This window comes from Chenopodium quinoa, unplaced genomic scaffold (genome assembly GCF_001683475.1).
Source record: "Chenopodium quinoa cultivar QQ74 unplaced genomic scaffold, ASM168347v1, whole genome shotgun sequence".
Classification (NCBI taxonomy): Eukaryota; Viridiplantae; Streptophyta; class Magnoliopsida; order Caryophyllales; family Amaranthaceae; genus Chenopodium; species Chenopodium quinoa.
In genome coordinates, this window is record NW_018744693.1 from 3,167,435 (window position 1) to 3,191,880 (window position 24,446).

Consider the following 24,446-nt stretch of genomic DNA (forward strand, 5'->3'; position numbering starts at 1 on the left):
ATATTCACACACTATTTTATTAATGCATTAATCATTTAAACTAAGTTAGTTGATATTCACACGATTTTGGATTATCTAAATTTGATAATTTTGCATTTGTGATAGTATGTTTTCAATATACTACATGTGCAATCAATGAGAGAGTGGGGCATTGTCTCACTGTTTGGATGGATAAGAGCTATACAAATAGTTATTGGGTCAAATTCAAATTGTTTAGCAAAGGCTTTGTATAAGATATTAAGATATAAATAACTGATTAATTAGCTAGTAAAACTTCTATTAACTAAAAAATATATATAAAAAAAAATGATTTTTTACCATAAACTATTTAATAAAACCTAAATTTTATGAGAAACTACTTAGTAAAAAAAATTGTTGTAAGAAATTACCTAATAAAAGGTAAAATAAGATACTAATTTTAGCCGAATTTCCACCGTTGATCTAATTTTACGACATTAACCCATCTCAAAACATCCCCAAAACCACTACCACTGCAAGGGTTGGTTTTTAAGGTGTTAAGGTTATATTCAGGGTGGTTGAAGGATATTCTAAGTTGGTGAGGATAAGTTTGTGCTTCGGGTTAATGGTGATTTTGGGGTTAGAGGTGGTGCTTTACGGGTTGGAGGGTGGTTTGGCGTGGTGTAGGCAATTTCAAGCAGATTGTGTTAGATTTTGGGATGAAAGCGGTAGTAAAGCAAGTAAATTTCTTCTGAGAATGAGTTTAGCTTTGGTTCGAGCTTGCATCAATTCTTTGATATATTACTCATGTTGTATGTTAGATTGCTAGATTCAAATTAATTAATTAAGCTAATGTCCAATTAGATCAACTTTAATTTTGATTGTATTTAGAATGCATGCGACCAAATCAAATAATTAAGATCATATTTAGCTTAATTTATGTGAAGGTAATAAGGTAGTAATTTGTGTGTTATTGGTAAGCTTATAAATTAATTAATAAATGGAAGATGTTAAATACGCATACATAAAGTAATGATGATGATGTAAATAAAAGTATGACAAAAATAAGGATGATCGAGAATTTAAGATAGACTGTCGAGTAGGGGTGTACAAAAATTGGCCCGGACCTGAAACCGGACCTGAACCGACCTGAACCGGACCGGACCTGACCCGGACCTGTTGATTCAGGTCCGGTCCCGGTTCTTAAAAATCCAGGTTCCCGGTCCCGGTCCGGACCCGGTCCAAACCCGGGGTTTTCAGGTCCGGACCTGAAACCCGGAAAATCGTAATTTAAAAAAAAAAAAGAAGAAAACCAAACTCTGAAAAATTGAAACTGAGTTTTCGTGGACTTATTTGTATTTTCGGTGGACTCATTTGTATTTTTGGTGTTTGAGAATCGGGACTTTATAGACTTTATGTAGTTTTGTAATTGATAATTTTGGTTTGTATGTAATTATTAAATTATGCAACAGGTCTAAAAATCACAAAACAGGTCCATATGCAGGTCCAACAGGTTTTGTATTAAAAAAAAAACGAAAAAGACACAAAACAGGTCCATTCAGGTCCAAACCCGGACCGGACCTGATTTTTCAGGTCTGGCCCGGAACCGGACCTGTTAATTCAGGTCCGGTCCCCGGTCCTCGTAATTACCCAATTCAGGTCCCCGGTCCAAACAGGTCCGGTCCAGGTCCGGTCCGATTTTGGACCGGTGTACACCCCTACTAGTGTCGAGAGTTTTAGTTTAGCGCACAAGCTAAAGGGGGAACAAAACGGCGCGGACCAAAGTCCTGCTCCTGCATGCAACTCTGCTGTCTGTAGTTAAGTTAAGAACACAATATATTTAGAAACAAATCATTGCTAATACATTTTTCAAATCCATTCATAAAGTAGTCAAGTTTTTTTTATTATTTTTTTTATTTTTTATTTTTTAATTATTACGAGTATTTTTTTATTTTTAATATGTATATATATTTATTTTTGGCAAATTAAAATAATTGTTATGGATGCAAATTAAAGTACAATAAAGAATGCTTTTTAATCATTTTCTCATTAAGCGGAACTCCAAATAAAAAATCTACAACGTCTATAATAATAGTTCTTCTGTCATTTTGTTTAGAGAAAATTATAATGACAACTCTTTAAATAAAAGAAATTATTCCTATAGCTTATATTTTTATTTTCTTAGACATATGTCAAGATTATCTTAATTAAAAATTAGATAAATCTCGAGCGTAGGCATAGAAAAAAAAAGTGAGAATGAAATCTTAATTGGGGTCATTTTGCTCAAAAAAAAAAAAGGATCACCATTATAATGTAGCAAAAATTAAATGTTACGATTGAAAATTTTACAATTATCATATAACTAATATATAAAGCTAAACTTTTAGCCAGAGCATGAGACAACGACACTTAGGGCCTGTTCTCATATGTTAAAATTCAGTTCAGTTCAGTTCAGTTCAGCTCAGTTCAGTTCAGTTCAATTCAGTTCAGCTCATGTGTAATGATATTGCTAATGATATAAAGCCAAATTTCATTCTTTTAAGCTCTTATTACAACAACGATAATAATAATAATAATAATAATAATAATAATAATAATAATAATAATAATAATAATAATAATAATGATGATGATGATGATGATGATAATTAAATAATAATAATAATAATGATAATTAAATAATAATAATAATAATCAATAAATAATAATAATAATCAATAAATAATAATAATAATAATAATAATAATAATAATAACAATAATAATAATAATAATCAATAAATAATAATAATAATAATAATAATTATCAATAAATAATAATAATAATAATAATCAATAAATAATAATAATAGTATATTTTTCTTAAATATTTTAATATGTATATTTGTATATACACATGTGTATAATAATAAATAATCAATAAATAATCAAAGATCACTAATCCGTTGTTAAAAATCACTAAATAATAAGTTCAGTTCAGTTCAACTCATTTCAGTTCAGTTCAGCTGAGTTCAGTAAATGAGAACAAGCCCTTAGGCCCTATTCTGATACGTTTATTTTTAGTTCAGTTCAGTTCAGTTCAACTCTAATAAGTTCAGTTCAGTTCAGCTCCTAATTTCCTTCAATTATAAAATATTCAGTTTAGATCAGTTCATTTCAGCTCAGCTCTAATCAGTTTAGTTTAGATCAATTCAGTTCAGTTCTGTTCAATTCAGTTCAGTTCTGTTCAATTCAGTTTAGTTTAGTTCAGTTCAGCTCAGTCAATGAGAACATGCCCTTAGTGTTTCAACTTTTCGTCCAGTGTAGCGCAATGTTTGCGATGTATAAAGATTATATTGACACGTATGATGGTATGTAATCGAATTGGATAGATTTGTTTAAGATAAAAAAATTTGTTTTGAGTATTATTTTTATAAGACTTCTAATATTTCATACTTCATATGTATAAAATAAATTATAACTTTAAAAAATCTTATTATTGTGTTATTTACCTCATAAATAAGATTCAATAAAACTAATATTTTAGCCAAAGCACGAGATTACAACACTTGGCGTTTCAACTTTTCACTAAATGTAACGTCACGTAGGCAATATAAGGATTATTTTGCCACATATGATTGTAGATACTTGAATCCGGTAGATTTGTTTAGAATAAAAATATATTTTAGAGTTAAACTTTTTACGGGAATCCTAAGGTTTTATATCTATAAATTAATTATAACTACTACGTATAAAAATATCTAAAAATTAAATAAACTATTTGGGCATCGCACGGGGCGGCCAAAACGAGTAAATTATATGTAACTTAAGCAAATTATATATGTACATTGTATCTGAAGTTAATTGTAGTAAAAAACTAAAGAAAGTATATTTGATGTACATTGTGATAATGTGATGCGGTTCCAAGGCATCAATATTGTTATTATAATTATTTTTATTGTTATTTTTAGTTTATTATTAGATGACCGAATTTATTAGGATATTTTTGTTAGTTTAATTCGGTTAGTATAAGATAAGCTTAACTTTAAAGATCATATTTGCAACATATTATCTTTACAAGTTAGAGTTAGTTTCCTAGTTAGATTAGAATTTGTTTTACCGATTTTTAGGCTAATTATTTAGCTTATAAATACGTGATGGTGTTTAACGAAAAGTATGATTGATTGATTTGAAATTTATAAAGTTTTACGTAAGCTTGTGCTTGTGTATTCTTGGCCTACTTTAGGTTTTAAGCTCGTGTTGCTTAGCGTTTCTTGACCGAGACTCAAGATTCCAAACCTTTCAACTGCGATTGAAGGTTATATCCATCAAAATTCATATCATAATGTGAAGATAGTGAACATCATAAAATGATAATATGGAAAAAGCGTTGGGCCATGAATGTAAAGTTACAAAATGGGCCAACAACACATGAATGGTCTAATGAGCCAGGAATGTCCAATACCATTTGCAGCAAGCCAGCAACAGCCTTTTAATAATGAATGCGGGACCTTTTTGTGTATTCTTTGTTCTTGTTTACAGTATTTTTGCCTTAGTAAAGTTCCTGACAGTTTTTGGTTTAGTCTATAGGGAAAATAATCTTTTGCAATTGGGCGAACTATGCTTTCTTTTTTTTTTCTTTTTTTTTTTCCAATTATATTTTGGACATAATTTTCGTAGAAATTGTTTGAAGATACTAATATTAGTCCATTTGTATGCAACTGGCCACAACGTGTGGTCTCTTGTAAGAGAACAAAGTAGCCTTTCTAACACTGACTGAGTAGCCATTTTAATATTGATGAACAACCCTTTTAATACCGACCGAATAAACCTTGTAATAATGACCAAGTAACCCATTTAACGTTGCTTGGCTAACCCATGTAACACTGACTAAATAACCCCTATAACACTAATGAAGTAACCCCTTTATGTTGCCAGCCACGCACATATAAGACTTTCAAGACTTTGTATACCAAAATTCGTTAATTACTATTCCATTTAAAAATAAAATTCTTCCAAATTGTCCATGTCATCATTTTTTTGTCAATCAATATATTTTTAATTGGTTCCACATAACCACTATTTGAGGCTTTATTTGACATCGTTTTTTATTTTCTCGGTTTTCAGTTTTTTTGAAAACAAAAAACCAAAAATAGGAAACAAGAAAAAGGTGTTTATACTTTTTTATTGTCAGTTTTTAAAATTATCAAGATTTTAATAAGTTTGACTAATTTTTGATTCATATTATGATATATATCGATCATATGATTTTGAAAAACAAAAAAAAAAAAAAAAAAACAGAAAATTGCAACAATGCCAAACGAACCCAACTAGTGGTTTTATAAAGAATAATAATGTTTTGAGATCAGATCAATTAGGGAATTATTTATAACAATGGCAAATAAATCAAAACTAACACATTATTTATTTATTTATTTATTTATTTATTTATTGTAACGTGTCTCATATTGTGTTTGCCAATCCATAGTTTCATTTTCTTATATCTCTATTATAAATCGTAACGTTTCACAGTTCATGCTTGTCAATGCATTTTTTTTTTTAAATAATTTTTTTTTTGTTTTGTTTTGGTAAAAAGGAGAACCCTATTGAGTCAAAACTATCTTTTACAAGTCAACCTGGCCAGAATAACGGGCTAGTGCATTGCATTCCTACATAGTGCGGTACTTGATTGTAATTTGTAACCAACGACACATCCCATTTACTAAGTAAATATGTAATAGAGGCATTTGATACAATAATAACTCTCTCAATAGTAAGAAGTAATAAACATCATTAGAAACTGGAATCATGTCCCAATACTTCATATCTTACTTAACATTATTAATAAAACATGCTTAACCTTCTAATAAGTAAGTACATATATACCACTAACTCAATGCTAACATAGTATGTAAATAATGTTATGCTAGAATTTAGGAATCACTATTCATCAATTTGGAAATCTCATCTATTAATTAATCCTTCATTCTTGCGCATGTAATTAAGCTATGAAGTAGTACCAAACCCGGAAGCTTTAAACGACCTTAATCTTCAAAATCATCAACCATTTTAGTTCACACGTAATCAAGCAATTCAACTACTACATCCGTTAAATGTTATGTGCAATTTTGGGGTATTATTTGCGAGATATAAAATATTTCAAAGTTGCACATAACATTTAACAAAGGTAGTATACATGCGTGCATTTAGCAATCTAGCTAAAGCCTAGCAATCTCATAACTTGCTTGTATAATACGTGAGTTTTCACGTTGATCATCAACGATTTTTCGCAACTCTTCCTTTAACCTACTCATAGCTTGTAAAGGCAAAAGCATAAGCACAGCCCTAACCATTTCTCCTCTATCATTCTCAAACCGTGTAAACATACTTTGCACAAAATGTGGCCTAGGAACTCCGGCATACAACGGAGTTCCCCACCCGAAATCAACCTTTTCGAGTCCTACATACACATGATTTGTGGTCATCCAATGCAAATACTCCGTATAATCCGGCCTTCCATTACTAACCGTATAATCCAACATAGATCTAACATATTCCTCGTTCGCTTTTTCTTTTGATTCCTTTACTAATTGTAATGCATAAGTCCATGAATTTTCGCGTAACAAATCCTTAGCTTTTGTGGCTACTGCAGGGCAAACAACGGCATTACCATAGTAACCGGTTGGTATAGGCGTGAATTGTTTTCCTCGTATACTTATGTACATCGAAAACTTAACGATTTCATCGGGTTCGGGTTGAAGGGCAATCGTACGACATCTCCACATGAATGCACATAGTAGCTCAAACGTCGAGCTAGAGTGTTGTACGTTGGGAGGAAATAGGTTGCGGATTGCTCGTATTTGTTTCGGACCAAAGTGGAAGCATCCTCGGACCATGTTGCCTCCATCCTTAAATTGGTGTTCATGATTTATTTCTCCTGCCTATTAGAAAAAATAAAATGTAATAATTAAGATCAATTAGGTATTGTTCACAAATTTTGAACTACAAGGTTGCATTGTTGATAACAAATTAAAGTGATAACTTATAAGGCAGTTGTTGGCTAAATTTCCAAATATAAAAGGTGATGCGAGGAAATAAAAAAAAAATTCTTTTAGAAAATTATTTTCATTGTTTTCATGACAATTGAACATAATAAAAACTTTGTCAAGACAAGGGTGTGTAACATTAATGAAGAATTTTTTTAAGATAAATATATAATTTGTTTGTGATTTTTATTAATATTTTTTATTTTATTTTTATTAATATATTTGTAAACATTTGTTCATACAAAATTCTTCTTAAAGTCAACCTAACATGTTGCAATTTACGAAGTATTAGATGTGTGATTAGTAATAAAGGAGTAAAAGTTACTTTATTTTTTATTTTTTTTTGAAATACGGAGTAAAAGTTACCTTTGTTCCATTTGAATTGCCCAACAAATCCAAAAAAATACTTATTAAATGGGTCAAAGAGGACAAGTAAATACTCCATAGAAAAAGGGAGTAAAAGAATTATGTTAAAGATTAATCATTTAGTTATTAATTGAGTACGAGTATTAAATTATTATTTCCTACATTTTTTCAACCATCGCTTTACTCTATCAACATTCATGTAAAAAGTTAAATGGTCCAATTCGTCCAAATAAAGACTTTTGTACAAACAACTAACCTGATAAGAGTCTCATTGTATATTCTTACATTAGTTGATCGAATATATTGTGAAACTGTACGTAAATAATAAGTTTTTATTAAAAAAAAAATGTAAATGATAAGTAATAAAAAATCCGAAAATTATACAAAAGGATGTGGTCCAACAGTAACATAATAAACACACTATGTACCTTAGTACCTTACTAATTTATTTAAACAAAATCTATTTTTATTTATTTATATGTCATTACATTACACTGATGAGTACTTTATTTATCTTGCTTATTTAACTCAAAAAAAAAAAAATAAAAATTGATGAAGTAAAGTATATATCGTACGAATTGTTGAGATTTTTTAAAATAAATTTTATTTACCTCTTCATATTCAAGATGTGCGCAAGTCACTCGCGGGGGGTTTTTAGCGATCAGAAGCTCCCTTTTCAAAGAGGCATAACGGAAGGTTTTGGTAAACCTCTTGATAATTCAGCCATTGCTTGCAATAGTTGCGCAAATCCTGGTGTATCACACACCGTATGGTTGAATCGTACTCCCAATATAAAACCACCGCAAATTAAACGAGTCACCTGCATTAGCACAACTTTTATTCGATTAATTATTTTTGTACGATGTTTTAACTTTAAAATAAATTAAAAAAACTAATGCCTCCGTAGTTGCAACTTTAAAATATTTTATATCTCATAAATAATACTCCAAAGTTGCAACTGATATTAAATGGAGGTAGTATTTTAATTCTATCACCCAATAATTTTCTTGACCTAATTTTTTTTATTTTATTTTAATAACTTTATTAAGATCTAGTGGTCTTAAGTGACTACTGTGTGATAAAAAGAAATGTGTGTTAACTAAATAAAATAAAGTACTCCCTCCGTCTCCGAATATTTGTCACGAAAATTCATGGGAATTATGGTGGAAAATGTTGAGTAATGAAAGTATTTTGGAAAGTGAAATTCCCAACAAATAAAGTAATAAAATTGCATGTAAAAGAGAAATTTCCAATAAAAAATGTTAGGATAGAATAGGAAGATGACTTAATAAAGATAAAAAAATGAGGGTATGTAAGTCTTTTTTTATGTAATTTAATAATTATGAAAATATAAATGTTACAAACATATAGGGCCACTCAAAATGGCAAAAGTGACAAACCTTTAGGGACGGAGGGAGTAATATTTTTTGATTGAGTTATTCATTAAAAGATTAGGTAATTTTTAAGGGACGGGGCGAGTACAAGAACATACTTGAAATAGCAATAAGGGTAAACCTATAATCCCCTTGGAGCCAGGGATATCATAAAGGAAGTCCTCCAACAAAGGACATGGAGGTAGAATTCGAGTTCGAATCTCCTCCAAACCAACATTGGCGTCTGCTTCAATAAACAACACACCTTCGTCGTTACAATCAACCATCAACTTCCTATTTGGCCCTTCCCTTAGCCTACCGGCGAAAGGGTAGTAGTACATTAGGGCTTTTGCAAGAGCCTCCTTGATCACTTTCGCTGGATCTTTCCCAACTTTTGATCGGTTCGCTTTGAAAGCCATGGTCACTTGAGGTCGAACTCGAAGGCCTTGTTGATCATCTATGTCTGATAGCTCTTTTAGTTCTCTTCTTGAGGGTTTTTCTAGCACTACTACCACTGCTTCTTGCCTTGTTATTTTGATGATCTTCTCCATATGTAATATAGCTTTAATTTAGGGATTTACTCCTAAATTTAGGGTACTTGTTTACAGAAATCTAGGAATTGTATTCTAGTGTCTTATTATCTTGGGGATTTAGGGAATAGAGAACCAAGCTTGAAATGTGTAAGAGCCTAGCTAAGAAGGCACGTATTTAAACAAAAAGAAATAGCTATCCCCACATACCCACAAAATTTGCCCGTTTTCAAATAAAATACTCGTACTTTGTAACATTTTGCCTGAACGGTATATTTGTCCCTAAATAAAAGTTTTATTTTATGAATATTTATTTCTTTTTAACCTTTAATCAACAAATTATGGAGTATCTTTTTAAAATTTTAAATTAGTTTTAATTTACCATTTAAGAATCAAATCACATGTATGCATTCACCTTCTATCAATTTTTTTATTCACCTTCCTAAAAATTTGTGACAACGACTATTATTTGGAATTGAAGGGACGTACAATGTATTGCATAAAAATAGCAATCAAAATTCAAAACATATAAGTTGGATGGTCATGTTATTGTAAGGAACTAAGGACCATAAAAAGAAACTTTTAACTAAAAGGAATAATGTAAACTAATAATCCCACCTTTAGTCGGTCTTCCACAAACAATCCCACCTTTTGAAATTCTAGAAATAATCCCACCTTTGATAGGGATCTTCCACTAACAATCCCTTTGACCTACAACCTGTTAAACAGGTTAAAAAAAAATTCCCTTTATTTTTAAAACTAAATCTCTTCTACGACCACCAGCCACCACCGTGGTCACCCCAACCCTCACCCTTTACCGCCACCTCCACCCATTAGGCCACTACGGAACCCCCAACCACGCCGAAATACCATCACCACCCCCAAAACCCGAGCCTCACTCAAATTACACCACCCACAACCTCGAAAACACCACTGACTGCCCCCGAAAACACCATCCACAACCCCAAAAACACCATCGAAAGCCCCTGAAAACACCACCCACAGCCCTGAAAATACCACCCACAACCCCAAAAACACCATCCACAGCCCCAAAAACACCCACAGCCCCGAAAACACCACTGACAGCCCCAAAATAAACACCATCCACAGCCCCCAAAACCACTAACACCCCCGAAAACACCGCTTACAGCCCTAAAAACACCAATGATAACCCCGAAAACACCACCCACAGCCCCAAATAATTCCTCTTGGCCCTAAAAACTCAACCCTTAGCCTGAAAAACTCCATAAAAACCACCCCATGAAACCAACCTATACAAAACCCACCACCCCCACAAAACCCACGCCTACAGCCCCACAAAACCCAAGTACCACCCCGATGAAATCCCACCCCCACGAAAAATCTCAAAACTCCGTGTGTTCGAATTACATCATCGTTGAACTCCGAGATTGTGCGAAATTGATGGTTGTGGAAGGGGTGTGCGACTGGTGGTGTTTTCAGGGTGGTGGTTGCCGGAGAATGCAAGGGCGGGGATGGGGAAAGGAGTGCAGTGGCAGGCTGGGCTAGTGGCGGGGCTGGGGGTTTTCTTCTTTATTTTTTTTTTAATTAGATTTGTTTTTTTTAATTATTAAAAATCGGACTAAACCTATTAAAAACCTACACGTGTCTTTTAACTTAAGAAAATCGGTTACCAAATCAATCCAACCGGTCAGGGATTGTTAATGGAAGATATGGGCAAAAGGTGGGATTATTTCTGGAATTTCAAAAGGTGGGATTGTTTGTGGAAGACCGATTAAAGATGGGATTATTAGTTTACATTTTTCCATAATTTAATGATTAGGGGATAAATAAATCACACCAACGGTAAATCGCATCGTGATTTGAGATTTAAATAAACGTGATCCAATGTTCGCAAAATATAGACATCGTATAGTGGACTTAATTAGATCAAGTCATTAAGCCAGACAACTAGAGTATACTAAATTGTGCTTAGATGTACATCGTATGTACAAAAAAATCTAATCCATCCTAGATGATTAATCCACAACCACCTTAGCTAAAAAGGTGCGGAATATACTTGATAGAGTATAAAAATATACTCCTACGCCTCAACCAAAAGCTTAAGCGGATGGTTGAGGTTTAGGAATATGTTTTTTACTCTATCAATACTTATATTTTTAAGAAAAAAATAATTTTCTATTTGAAGGAAGCATATAACAATTTAATATTTGATTCATTTTTAATTATTTATATCCTACTTGTAATTACTTAATAAGGTAGCCAGGTTGGAAGCTCCCTCGCAAAAGCTAGGTAATTTACTCCGTATATGAATAGTACAGTACTCTTTGCATAAAATTTAGTGTTTCAGAAAAGCATTTGCGCGTTGCCCTATGAATTTATTATATTCTTCATGCACATTTAGCATGTTACCATGTATATATTGAGATAGAAATGTAATAGGAAAATTGTAAACTAATAATCCCACCTTTAGGTGGTCTTCCACAAACAATCCCACCTTTCTAAAATCCAGAAACAATCCCACCTATTCCCCCTATCTTCCATTAACGATCCTTCACCTGTTGAAACCGGTTAAAAAATTAGATTGGTTAGAACAACCGGTTTCTTCTAATTTAATTTCCAACCGTTAAAAAGCTTATACACCATTAATGCCTTCTCCCCTGTTCTTCTCTGAGAATTTTATAAATTGCCCCCCCCCCCCATCAATTAATTTTTTCATCTTTCTTCATCTTTCTTCATCTCATCTCTTCTCTTGTACTCAAAGCTTTCTTTTTTTTTTCCAGTTCGCTATCAATGGCAAGTCATAATTCAATTGGCTCCTCTTCAAGGTCGAGGTCGAAACAAACCTCGTCTTCTTAGGTGGTTTGCTACCACAATGAAATTGCACCACTGAGGACAGTGCGCTACGATGGTCCAACAAAGGGGAAGCATTTTTTTGGGTGCTCATACTGGCCTGTAAGTATTTGCGCACCAAATTGTTATTTTTTTTTTTAATTTGCTTTGTTATTGCTGTAATAGCCTAATTTGGGTGATTTGTAGGAGCAGAGGACTTGTGGCTTTTTCAAGTGGGCTGATGAGGTGGATGATGTTCGTAATCTGCAGCATTTGGTTATGGAGAAGGAGACCAGAATTTGTGAGCTTGAGTATGAAATGGACATGATGAAGGATAAAGTGAAGAGGCTCAAGGCAAAGAAAGAGAAGCTGGTTGAAGAGGTGGAGGAAATGGGCATTGCAACGACTGAAATAATGTTTGAACTCAAGGAAAACAACACTGACAAAAGGCTAATGCTTACTCTGGTCTTCTCTTGGGCATTTTTCACCCTTGTGATGTTGATGAAATAGGGTGTGTTGATGATGGGGTGAAGGTAGTTTTTTGGGGTTGCTGTGAAGGTGTAGTATAAGTGGGTTGTGGGTTGATTGGGACATCTGTATTTTTGGTAGTTTTCAGATGTGAAAGTGTTTGGTTTTTTTGCTTAATTTGGCATGCTAGGATGGTATTCAGTAGGCTAGGCTTGATTTAAAGAAGGAAGTAGGGCTTGACTGTAGTGTAGGTGCTGACCATCACTGACTTTTGTAACCATGGAAATTTCAATGAATATATGACTTATGTTGCTTGGTTAAATTGTTGTTGCTGAAATTCTTGCAATTTAATTGTTGTTGCAGCCACTGTTTTAAACACTTTAATACAACATATATACTATGAAAAAATTGCACAAACAGAGAGCATATATAGCATAACATGAAATTCTTCAAAATACAAGACAAACTCTATTCAAATGAAGATACATAAACATAGGTTTGAATTGCATAAACTTAGGAATGTCATTGATCTTAACTAACTAATACATCCTTATTACATGTTGTTCTAATTTGAGGAACCCTGACTGAAGTTGTAGGAGAAAGTAGTGGTGTATGCAGAAACATCTTGAGGTCCTGCACTTCCTGGTGGCTGCATTGAAAAAAAAAGGAGTTAGTTTTGTTTGCACATAAATAGGCTTTGTAATAAAATAGTCAATAAGTTACTGTCATACATTAGTGAATGTAGAGCCATCTGATGTCAAATAAACACCAAAACCTTGGGGGACCTGATTTCTTCCTCTGCCTCTTCCACCCCTTGATCCTCTACCACCCCTTGTTCCTCTACCACCTCTGTTACCTCCTGTTGTTGTGGTAACACCTCTTCCCATACTGCCTGAAGCTTCCCCTCCCCTACCAGTTCTCCCACCCTTACTAGTTGGAGCATCCCTTCCCCTAGCTCTGCCAGTTCCCCTTCCAGCTGAGTTACCTCCCCTGCTGATCACTCTACCTCCCCTTCCTATTCTTGAAGGTTCAGCTGTTGCTATTAGATGAGTAGAAGAGTATGGGTGCGTAGGTTGGGAAGCTGCAGCCTCTTTCCTTGGCCTATCCCTTGCTCTCTTTGCTGGAGGCTCATCTGGGGTTTGTGGGGCTTGTGGCAGAGTAGCTCCTCTGTTGGGGCACCTTCTCTTATTATGGCCCTTCCTTATGACAGAAAAAAATTGCAGCCACTGCATGGCAACATGGGATCCCACACATGTCCCATTTTCTGCATGTGCAAGTTCTTTTTTCTAGGTCCACAGACATAGTGTCCAAGATATGGCTCACTTGAAACACACTCTGTGAAGAAGGAATGACCTCACAATTAGCAGCTTCCTCTTTCTCTGATTTTAGCTTCTTCTGAATCCTTGGACATAAAACACTCTTCCATTTTTCCATTTCCTGCCTCTTAATCACCAACCTCCTCATTAAAGCTGCCCTTATATCCTCCAACATATAAAGCAAATGTTTTGCCCTAGCATTAATGATATACCCATTAAATGTCTCAGCCATGTTAGATGTGATGGCATCTGCCTTCACATCAGTTTTCAAAAATGCCCTGCAGAAGACATTTGGGTTGTAACTTTTGAAGCCTGCAGCAGCTGCAGCATTAGTTGTCTCCAACTTATTAAGTGCATCTCTATAGTCAGCTTCACTATATGACTTTGCACAGCTCCAAAACATCAATTTCATTTCATCTTCGTTTAATTGCTTTAATTTGCAAATTTAAGAAAGCTAGGGTTTGTCGAAAATTTACCTCTAATTAGCCCACCTTGAATTGCTGTGCTAAGGACCTTAATTTCCTTCAATCAATGAACAATTGCAGTCCTTTCGATGAAGATAAGTTTCTGAAAGTTAATTTTTTTTTTAATTGTTACTTTGTTTCATAAAATGGCGAAACTTATGTTTTTTTGGGGGGAAAACCGTTGGAGAAGAAAGACTTTAGGGAGGGAAATAGAATAGGTTCACCGGTTTAAGGGGTAACCTGTAAAAAGGATCTTTAATGGAAGATAGGGGGAATAGGTGGGATTGTTTCTGAATTTTAGAAAGGTGGGATTGTTTGTGGAAGACCACCTAAAGGTGGGATTATTAGTTTACAATTTTCCAATGTAATATGATATGATATTATGAGAATAATATCATAAGAGACATTATTGTGAAAAGATATACATGAGATATATTGTGAATAGATTTAGGAAGTTAAGATAATCATACAATGGGAAAATACAATGGAAAAATACAGAGAACTAAAAAAAAAAAATTGTAAACTCTCACAATCTCACTACATTGAACGCACATAATGAATAATGCGTGCAATTGATCACTCCACTTACACGAATTCTCGTGTTTAAGATATTTTCTCCCATGGCCACTTGATGAGAACGTCATTCTTTTCGAACCCATCAATATTGAGATATAAATGTAATATGATATGATATTATGAGAATAATATCATATGAGACATTATTGTGAAAAGATATACATGAGATATATTGTGAATAGATTTAGGAAGTTAAGATAATCATACAATGGGAAAATACAATGGAAAAATAAAGAGAACTATTTTCCCCAATATTTAACATGGTATCAAGAGCCTAGGGAGATCTTGGGATAAACACGAGAGTTCGTGTGAGAGAAGAGGATAAAAAAACCTTAATCACAAGAGTTCGTGTGAGAGGAGGGGATGAAAAACACGAAAGTTCATGTGGGAGAATGAGAGAACCTTAAACATGAGAGTTCACGTGAGTAAAGAGAATGAAAAACCCTTAATCACGAGAGTTCGTGTGAGAGGAGAGGATGAAAAACACGAGGGTTCGTGTGAGAGAATAAGAAAAACCTTAAACATGGGAGATTGTGTAAGAGGAGAAGAAAAAAATATGACGGGTTCGAAAAGAAAGACGTTCTCGTTGTATTGATTGATGGGTTCGAAAAGAATGACGTTCTCATCAAGTGGCCATGGGAGAAAATATCTTAAACACGAGAATTCGTGTAAGTGGAGTGATCAATTGCACACATTATTCATTATGTGTGTTCAATGTAGTGAGATTGTGAGAGTTATAATATCATATTACATTGCTATCTCAATAGTATATTATACATTTATACTATAATATTTTGCTCCCTATAAACTACTTGAAAAATACTTCCTCCGTTTTTTCTAATTGATACAATTTAACTTAATTTTACGCAATTCACGAACTATAATTTAATTAGATTTTGTGATTTATAGCTACGATAAAGTATTTTCAAGTAGAATCTTATTTTAATCATCTCAGTGTATATTTTATTAATATCCTATTTTTATTATTTTAAAATATAAAGAATAAGCAATATTAATCATTAAAATTGTACGTTGGGAAGATTGATAAAAGAAAGGTATCAACTAAATATAAACGGAGGTAGTACTACATACGTACGTAACAGTAGTATTAATTTATAATTAGGCAATAAAAATAAAGTAATATACGGTTGTGCCAAATTACTAAAATACCCTTCCATGCAATCTATATATAAATATCCATGAAATGTTGCTCTCCCCTCACATACCAAACCAACAAACACATTCCCTCTTAATCCTTAGCTTAATCCAAATTGAAGAAATAAAAATGGCCTCCAAGTCCACCATTGCCTTTATGATGGTTAACCTAGCCATCTTCACTTTCGTGTCAACTAACGCCGTTACTTGCCCTGCCCTAGATGTGAATGCGTGTATCAACATTGCCAATGCAAAAATTCTGGGTACCCAGAATTGGAACCGGAACCGGTTAGGAATCGGCGGGTCCGGAACCGAAATTGGACCCGGTGGTTCCAATTTCGGGTAATAAATTAAGGACCCGGTTATAACCAATTCCAATTCCAATTCTCAACTTTTTGGAACCGGAACCAGTTGGGTACCCGGTTACCTAATGTATGCTAAAATAAATAAATTTTAAATAATAAAAATATGTTGAATGTATCTATTTTGTAAATTAAAAAAGTATTATTAATACCTAACATAGATACAAATAGCTTAATGCATATATAAATATAAGTATTAAACGCTAAAAATGAACCTAACTAAAATAAAAATTATAATTTGTATTATATTTTAACAATTACATACATAAGTGGATACCCAGAATCGGTACCCGGTGGTTCCAATACCAATTCCTAAATTTTAGGACCCGGTTGAACCAATTCCAATTCTGGATCCGAATTTTAGGACCCGGATCCAACCAATTCTAAGTCCAGATCCTAAAATTTTTACCGGGTACCGGTTTGCTCACCCCTAGTTGTGACCTCATTTACAACAATATAGCCGATGCTGATCTTGTTGTATGCCTTTGCACTACCCTGAAAAACACGCCTCTCAGAAGCACCCTTGGTGGCCTCCTTAACGCCCTTGGTGGTCTTGGGGACCTTACTGGCAATGACCTTCTTAACAAAGAGCTTGTCACCGTCGTTAATGCCTGTGGATATAGCAATCCCGCTCAATATAAGTGTCTTGTCTAATCATGTATTATGTACTTTTACCAGTGGCGGAACCAGAAATTCTACATTAGGGCGGCCAAGATCAATTATGTTTATAAACATAAAAATATGTATCTCAAAATGAAAAAAAAAGAGTAGCAAGAGTCAAACTCATAATCTCACGTGAGAAATCCCTTAAAAATCTCATATTAAGCCAACTTAGTTGTGAATATTTGTTTAACAACATTTACAAAATTAAATTTTAAACATTATCAAGGGGGTGGCCATGGCCTACCCCAGCCACCCCCTAATTCCGCCCCTGACTTTTACGTTATTGATTTGCTCCTTTGAGGGTCATCTCAATTTCGTATGCTGTTGTTGGAGTGTGAATTAATGCATTGGAAAATGTGACTAAAGATACGTGTCAGCTAAAAAATCGGAGTGAGGAAGTATTATATACTGTACTCATCATAATGTAGCTATTAATAGTCTAATTTCTTTAGTATGCACACTCATGTTATTGATTTGCTCCATCTACTTTTGAGGATCATCTCAAATTCTCAATTTTAGTTATTGTCGTTGGAGTTTGAATGGATGAGTAATCTTTAATGCTTTATGCTATGTCTTGTACTATTTCATTTAAAGTAGATTAATTTGATTATTATGAAGTTATGAAAACGTGTTTGATCTATACGCGGAACCTAGCTAGAAAAATAATATAAACATATATACTTCCTCCGATTAAGTCGCAACACACACTTTTTCACGGTGTTTAAGAAAGGTGGGGTTTACATGATATAATACACTTTAAAATAGGATTAGTGGTTGTTATGGATGTAATTTAGTGGGTGGGGTCATGTGCTTAAATAAGGGAAATAGTGTAGCTTTCCCCTAAAATAACTTTCTATTTATAGTGTGTTACAAGTATTGTGACATTTCCATTTTTTAAAAGTGTTGCAAATATTAAAAAACGGAGGAAACATAGTCATATAGTCAACAAGTTATTTAGTGGGTGGGGTCATGTGCTTAAATAAGGGAAATAGTGTAGTTTTTCCCTAAAATAACTTTCTATTTATAGTGTGTTGCAAGTATTGTGACATTTCCATTTTTAAAAAATGTTGCAAGTATTAAAAAACGGAGGAAACATAGTCATATAGTCAACAAGTTACACAAATAACTCTCCTAGTTCAGAGTTAATGTGCATATATATACCTAGTGATGATGATATTGCTACACTATTGTGTTGTCCCAAACTCAATGTAGTTAGTTCCTCCAGTAAAAAAAAAATGTAGTTAGTTCCGGGTCGTGATGGGCCGTTACCAGGTAGGGACACGTATGTCCAATACCAGGGGCAAATCCGTAAAATCTCGTTAATAATAGGACGGTAACTACGACGGTAACTTTTGGTTGTTACTGTTGTTACTGCGACTGTAAAAATCATTTGTTTTCTCTCTCTAGAATTTTCAGCCCTTCCTTTTCTCTCTGTAAAAAGGATCTCATCGGGAAACGTCATCGGAATTCCAAACCCAAATTTAGCCATAAATTAAGCGAGTCTTGATCGGAAAACGGCCCGAAAATCGTCGAATTAGGCTGGGTTGGTTGCCGTTTAGATAAAGGGTTGAGGTGTTGTCTTCTTTTGGTGTCGTTGAAGAGATCTGGGCTAAAGTTGTTCGTTGTTGTAGAAGGTATATCTGTTGTCGGTTGTCGATACACCTCGCAAAACACTAGGTTGAGCATGGCAGGTAAACGACTTTCGTTATTTATAAAGGATTTAGTTTTTTTTTATATTTTTTGACGAGTATAAAGGATTTTGTTAGTAACGAAATGGTTAATTGTAGCAGGTGGCGGAAGCAGGGGCGGTGGAAGGGGTGGTCGAAGCGGTGGTAGAGCAGGACGTTCTCGTGGTATAGTCGAAAAGGTAAGTGATTTCAAGAAATTTCACAATATAACTAGTGAATTCAAGAACTTAATTAGGGATTAAGTAGTTAACTTTGAAAATTCGAAATTCTTAATCATGTTTCTTTGTCTGAAGTAGTTAATCATGTTAATTAGGGATTAAGTAGTTATCTTTGAAAATTCGAAATTCTTAATCATGTTTCTTTGTCTGAAGTAGTTAATCATGTTAATTAGGGATTAATTAGTTATGTGAAAATTCGAAATTGTTAATTATGTATATTTGTGTCAAGTAATTAATCATGTGTAGTTGTCTGATAGTAGTTAACTTTGAATAAGTATGTGTTTATGAGTAGGTTAGTGATTTGGAATTGAATACTTGATTGTTGTATGCTTTTGGTTGATTTATGTCTTATAATGTTGGTTTTTGGTTTTTTTTGTGGAAATAGTATTTATAGTTAGTTAAATTTGTTGTGGATTATGTGAAAGACCCTTATCTGTGTTGGTAATTGATTAAATTGGGGTATTTGTGTTGATTTTGAAGAATGTAGGAGAAGAAATAATCGATGAAGATGAGTTAGAATCTCTTGGTACGAAGCAGAAGGTAATAATAACACATTAGGTCTCTGATAAATTGTTTGGATGGTGGTGGTGAGTGAAATGGTTTGATGTTGTTGTTTTGATTTCAGGTTTGCAAGAAAATTGATGATGCTGTCTGCCGGGTGAGCTTGTAATTGAAGTCCACACATGTGTTGATATTGTTTTGGTCAAAGTAGGTGGTAATTTATTTTGGTGTTTTTTGTAGGACAATAAACTTAGTGAAGGAGGAAAGATGAAGGAAAATGGTAAAGTAATTCAAAGAATGAAGGAGGAGCTCAAAAGGGTAAGTGTGTGTTACATTTAACAGTTTGCTTTGTTATGTGTGTGTTGATATCGATAAGTGTTTTTGTTTATGTAGCCTGAAAACATAAATTGTCGGGTGGAGGATTTTGGCATGATTCTAAATGAGTTTTGTGAAAAGAAGAGGAAGATAGTTGAGGAGATGGGATTTTCTGGACTGTTTGGTTTAGTGGACAGACAACTTCCTAGGGAGTTGTGTTATTGGCTTGCTACGAGGGTTGATGTACCCTCATACTGCTTGGTAACACCCGATGGGCTGGAGTTTACATTTGACCCCATTCAAGTCCATTAGGTTCTAGGGATTCCAAAGGGTCATTTGCCGGTTCCGAAGGTAGCCGTCGATGAAGATTTGAAGCATTTTCTTAAAGGTGTACTTGCGCGATTCAGTACGACTTCCCCTACCAATGTGAAAGGGATATCGAGGAAATACCTAGTATAGGCAGTAGAAGATCCACTTGAAGATGTGTTTGAGTTCAAGGTTGCTTTCTTGCTGCTAGCCCTTGTGAATATTCTGTGTCCTACTACCTGGTATAGGCTCTGTCCTAAGTTACTCCCAGCAGCAATTGCAGCAGTGGACCCTCAGTCTTATGACTGGTGTTCCTTAGTGCTTGAAAAACTTATGTATTCAGTTTCAAGCTTTGCAAGGAGTGTCTATCCTTCAGGGTTTTCAAAGGGTTGTGAAGGATGCACAATTTTTCTTGCGGTTAGTTTTACCATATGCAGAATTATTTTGGTTTAAGTGAAGTAATCAAACCTTGTATATAATGTATATGTGTTGGTTTGTGGTGTAGATAATGTATGTTGATCGTTTGCGAAGGCCACCTGTCAAATGGGGGGTATTTCCTCGGTTGAAGGCCTGGTCAGAAGTTGAAATTAACAAGGCAAAGAAGGCTGATCGCATAAGCCGCGGAGGTGACTTTGGGAAGTTAGGTGTAAGTAAAATAAAGTTCCCCTTAATTGTGTAATTATGTTGTTTATGTATTGTGGTGTGTTGATTATTTGTATTGTATTGTGTTGATTTTTTTGTAGTGTGTCAATGCGTCTTATGGAAGGCCACATGAAAGGGCTGCATTGGACCGTATGCTTGTGAAAATAAGTGTTATGGCTGTAGAGGTGAGTCTAATTGGTATTATGTGGTATGGAGTTGATGGTTATATCTGAATGGAATAATATAATTTGAAAAATGTATATAATTTTGAAAACAGATTGTTGAAGTGTTAATGCAAGCTGTTGATATAGAAGAGGAGGATGTAGGTGGAGGGGATCTTATATCCACTCAAGGAGTGAAAAAGCGTCCAAAGGAAGGACGCGGTTATTTTGGATAGAATAAGGGTTCAGGTATTCATACAGAAGTTATATCATATATATATCATTTGCAATTTGCATACCACTCAAAATGACATAGTAAAGTTTTTGATAGTAAACTTTTGTAATATGCAAACTGACTTAACTGTATTTTCATTTGCAAAAATTGTCAAAGGTTCTTATTCTGGTTCTGGTGTGCATGACGTGTCAGAGGACCTTGGGAATGGGAATGGGAATGACATCAATGGCAATGACATTTATGTTAGTGACTACATAGCAATTGGGTTAATGTGTTCAACCCCTATTTTGAACAATGAATGGGAGGACTCCCAAAGGAGGGAGAGGGAGGAGATTGAGAGACAGAAGAGGGAGAGACATGAGAGGATTCAGAGGGCGAGACAGGAGAGGATTCAGAGGGAAATACAGGAGGAGAGACAAGAGACAGAGGATAGAGAGAGACTGGAGAGAGAGCAGAAGGACAGGAATGACAGAGAGGAGCAAGAGAGAAAGGAGAGAGAGGAGCAACAGAGAAATAGAGAGGAGCATGAGAGAAATGAGAGAGAGGAGCAAGAGAGAAAGAAGAGAGAGGAGCGAGAGAGACAGGAGAGAGAGGATCAAGAGAGAAAGGAGAGAAAGGAGAGAAAGGAGAAGGAGCTGCAGAAGGATAGAGAGGAAAAAGAGGAGAAGGAGATACAAGACAGAGAGGAGAAGGAGAGACAAGACAGAGAGGAGAAAGAGAGGCTGATATTACAGGAAATAGAGAGGGTGGCGATGGAGGAAAGGGAGAGGGTGGAGGAGGAACAGAGGCTGGAAATGGAGAGGGTGGAGGAGGAGCAGAGGCTGGAAAGGGAGGAAAGGGAGAGGTTAGAGGAGAAAGATAGGTTAGAAAGGGAAAGGGTCGCCTTGGAGGCAGAGAGGCTGGAAAGGGAGGAAAGGGAGAGGCTGGAGGAGAAAGATAGGTTAGAAAGGGAAAGGGTCGCCTTGGAGGCAGAGAGGCTGGAAAGGGAGGAAAGGGAAAGGTCGGAGAAAGAGCAAGAGGCATTGGATAGGCTTGAGAAAGAGAAAGAAGAATATGATAGGATGAACAAGGAGAGGGTGGAGAACAGAGTAGTCCGAGGACCACAGAGCCCGGAAAGAATTGATGAAGAGGTTAGTTTCAGTTCAGAGGAAGAAATGAGTGATGATTGTGTAGGGGCAGCATTGGTTGAACATGGTGAGCGAAGTCATCGAAAACGGAAAACAACGACAACCCTGAGCCGATTAGTACAAGGTTATGTAATGAACTGGCGGCCTAGGAAGAATCGGCGATACCGGCATGCAATTTTCGATTATGTTAGACTGAACACCAATTTTCCACCACGGAGGCAGCACATTATTGACATGTATGCATTCTATACATTACAAACAATGATCTGATTTAGTTAACAGCTACTGCTGTAACAAACAGTTTTCTGGTTTCCTATTTTGTAGTGAAGAAGACCCGGTGATGCTAAGCTGTGATGGCCATATAGCTAGGCTTAGTCTTTGTGCTGGTATAGGTTTGTCTAGGGGGTAGGTTGTTGACCAGGTAATAAAAGGAATTTTATTTTTAAACATGAAAGTTAGTTATTTCATTTTTTTATGTTTGATACTATTTTATCATGATATGCGTAGTACGTAAGGGTTGCTGCTAAAATGTATGAAAAGGTTTGGGCTCATCGACTTGAAGGCCGTAGTCGACGATTCATGTTGGACCCCACATTGGCATTATGCAAAATATTATTTGGTTTACCAAAATGTTTATTTCCTTTTTATAATTTTTAAGTAATTTTGTTCGTCTTGCAAGACTCGTGTGTTAAACATGAAGTCCCCAGAGGAGTTGGACAGGACCACAAGGGTGTATACTCGGCAAATGTTAGGCTTATCTCCAAACCGCATTAACGTTGTAAGTAATTTGTGACTTTGTTATTACTTTGTTAATGACATGAATATACTTTTCAATAGGTCTTTGTTCATGTGGTGTTGTTGAATCATTGGTGGTGTGTGGCCTTTTCACTAAATCGGGAAGAGATTTTAGTCATGGACTCCATCGAGACGTCTACAGCTGCAGATTTGCACTCCATTAACGTTCAAAAATTGGTAATCTAATCTTTGTGACTAATGTGTCATGATTTGGGTATTTTATACCCGGCCAGGTGGCCTAATCAGAAGCCGCCACGTGTCCTCCATATAGGTGCCATTCGGACCTATGGAATGATGACACGTGGAGGGTGGACTCTTCTCTGTCCTACGCGGACTGAAGATCCAGTAGGGACCATTCAGGTGGCGACACGTGTCACTCAAAAGGTGCCTCAGAATCCTTTTGGGCTCAGTGACACGTGTCACTCTGGCATTGGCCCTGGGATGGCGGCCTTCAAAGGCCCAAATCCCGAGGCGCCGCAAAACGGCGTGACTTAATTCCTAGGTCACCAGATCCTAGGAGGGGCACACTTTTCAAAAGGACCCTATAAATAGGAGGGGCGTGACATTCTGGCATTTATGACAGGGAGAGAATTTTACACGCAATACGAGACAATACGTCACTTATCACACCTTACCTGAGCTTGGAATCCGAGCAGATAACTTTATTTCCGCACGTTTTATTACCGAACGTTTACTAACTTAATCTTCGGAGGCGGACCCCCGACCATCCGGCGGTCCGTTTTCTTTGCAGGTACAGGCATCCTCAGTTGAATCCAACTTCAGGGTTGTAACTCTCCCAAGGGACAAAAACCCCCGAAACATTTGGCGCCGTCTGTGGGGAGAGTACCTCTGAAATGGCTTCACAAGAACCTGTACCAAATCCAGAGGCCATTCGGCCTCCAAATGATATAATGGTCCAAACGGACCATGACTCAGGGGACGACGCTGACGTCGAAACCTATGTGGATCCAAATAGATCCCTCATCTCTAAGCGCATCTGCAGTAAGGAGAGGCGTTAGCACCACCATGACCAGGCAAGGCCAAGGAAAACTGCTGATCAGCCAAAGAAGCCCTCGGGGCGGCCGGTTGATCCTTCCCAGGCGGCAGGATCAACTCCCGTCACTTGGGATGAGCTAATGTCACTCCTGAGCAGCCTCAGGGGTGAAATCAAGCAGCTCGCCTCAAAGAAGTCGCCTGCTCCTAGAAAGGAGCAGTCGGCCAAGAAGCCAGCCCAAGCTGGCAAACAGAAGTCGGTCAGGGACCTTCAGCCGACTCCTCATCCTACTCCTAAGGAGAAGGCCAGGCCCCAATTTGACCTTACTCGGCTCCGTTTCCCAGAAACGGGCACAAGAAAACCCATCCGGCACATACAGCCGGATGGTAGCAAGAAAA

At 35.7% G+C, this 24,446-nt stretch overlaps 3 protein-coding genes across 3 annotated transcripts; 2 read left to right on the forward strand and 1 right to left on the reverse strand.

Annotated features, from left to right (window-relative positions):
- Nucleotides 1-6,154: 6,154 nt before the first annotated feature.
- Nucleotides 6,155-9,272, reverse strand: LOC110702324 (methanol O-anthraniloyltransferase-like). Its single transcript, XM_021880028.1, has 2 exons — nt 8,841-9,272; nt 6,155-6,877 (listed from the first exon to the last, which is right to left on the reverse strand). The coding sequence occupies exons 1-2, from the start codon at nt 9,270-9,272 to the stop codon at nt 6,155-6,157; spliced, it is 1,155 nt and encodes a 384-aa protein (XP_021735720.1).
- Nucleotides 9,273-18,218: 8,946 nt separating this feature from the next.
- Nucleotides 18,219-21,105, forward strand: LOC110702612. Its single transcript, XM_021880348.1, has 9 exons — nt 18,219-18,757; nt 18,857-18,933; nt 19,453-19,512; nt 19,598-19,630; nt 19,714-19,791; nt 19,867-20,511; nt 20,600-20,740; nt 20,838-20,921; nt 21,014-21,105. The coding sequence occupies exons 1-6, from the start codon at nt 18,751-18,753 to the stop codon at nt 20,098-20,100; spliced, it is 489 nt and encodes a 162-aa protein (XP_021736040.1). The 5' UTR covers nt 18,219-18,750; the 3' UTR covers nt 20,101-20,511; nt 20,600-20,740; nt 20,838-20,921; nt 21,014-21,105.
- A 40-nt stretch (nt 21,106-21,145) lies between these two features.
- On the forward strand, nt 21,146-23,528 carry LOC110702325 (trichohyalin-like). Its single transcript, XM_021880029.1, has 2 exons — nt 21,146-22,495; nt 22,584-23,528. Exons 1-2 carry the CDS (start codon nt 21,243-21,245, stop codon nt 22,666-22,668), a joined length of 1,338 nt encoding a protein of 445 aa, XP_021735721.1. The 5' UTR covers nt 21,146-21,242; the 3' UTR covers nt 22,669-23,528.
- Nucleotides 23,529-24,446: the final 918 nt, after the last annotated feature.

Bases quoted from the DNA above. Each gene is read 5' to 3' on its own strand.
- LOC110702325 (XM_021880029.1), top strand. From the start codon at position 21,243: ATGCAAACTGACTTAACTGTATTTTCATTTGCAAAAATTGTCAAAGGT. The intron at 22,496-22,583 runs GTATGCATTCTA...CCTATTTTGTAG, and splicing joins AGGCAGCACATTATTGACAT to TGAAGAAGACCCGGTGATGC.
- LOC110702612 (XM_021880348.1), top strand. The intron at 19,513-19,597 runs GTAATAATAACA...TTTTGATTTCAG, and splicing joins CTCTTGGTACGAAGCAGAAG to GTTTGCAAGAAAATTGATGA. The intron at 19,631-19,713 runs GTGAGCTTGTAA...TGTTTTTTGTAG, and splicing joins TTGATGATGCTGTCTGCCGG to GACAATAAACTTAGTGAAGG.
- LOC110702324 (XM_021880028.1), bottom strand. From the start codon at position 9,272: ATGGAGAAGATCATCAAAATAACAAGGCAAGAAGCAGTGGTAGTAGTG. The intron at 6,878-8,840 runs GTATGTTCTTGT...TTTTTCTAATAG, and splicing joins TACCCTTATTGCTATTTCAA to GCAGGAGAAATAAATCATGA.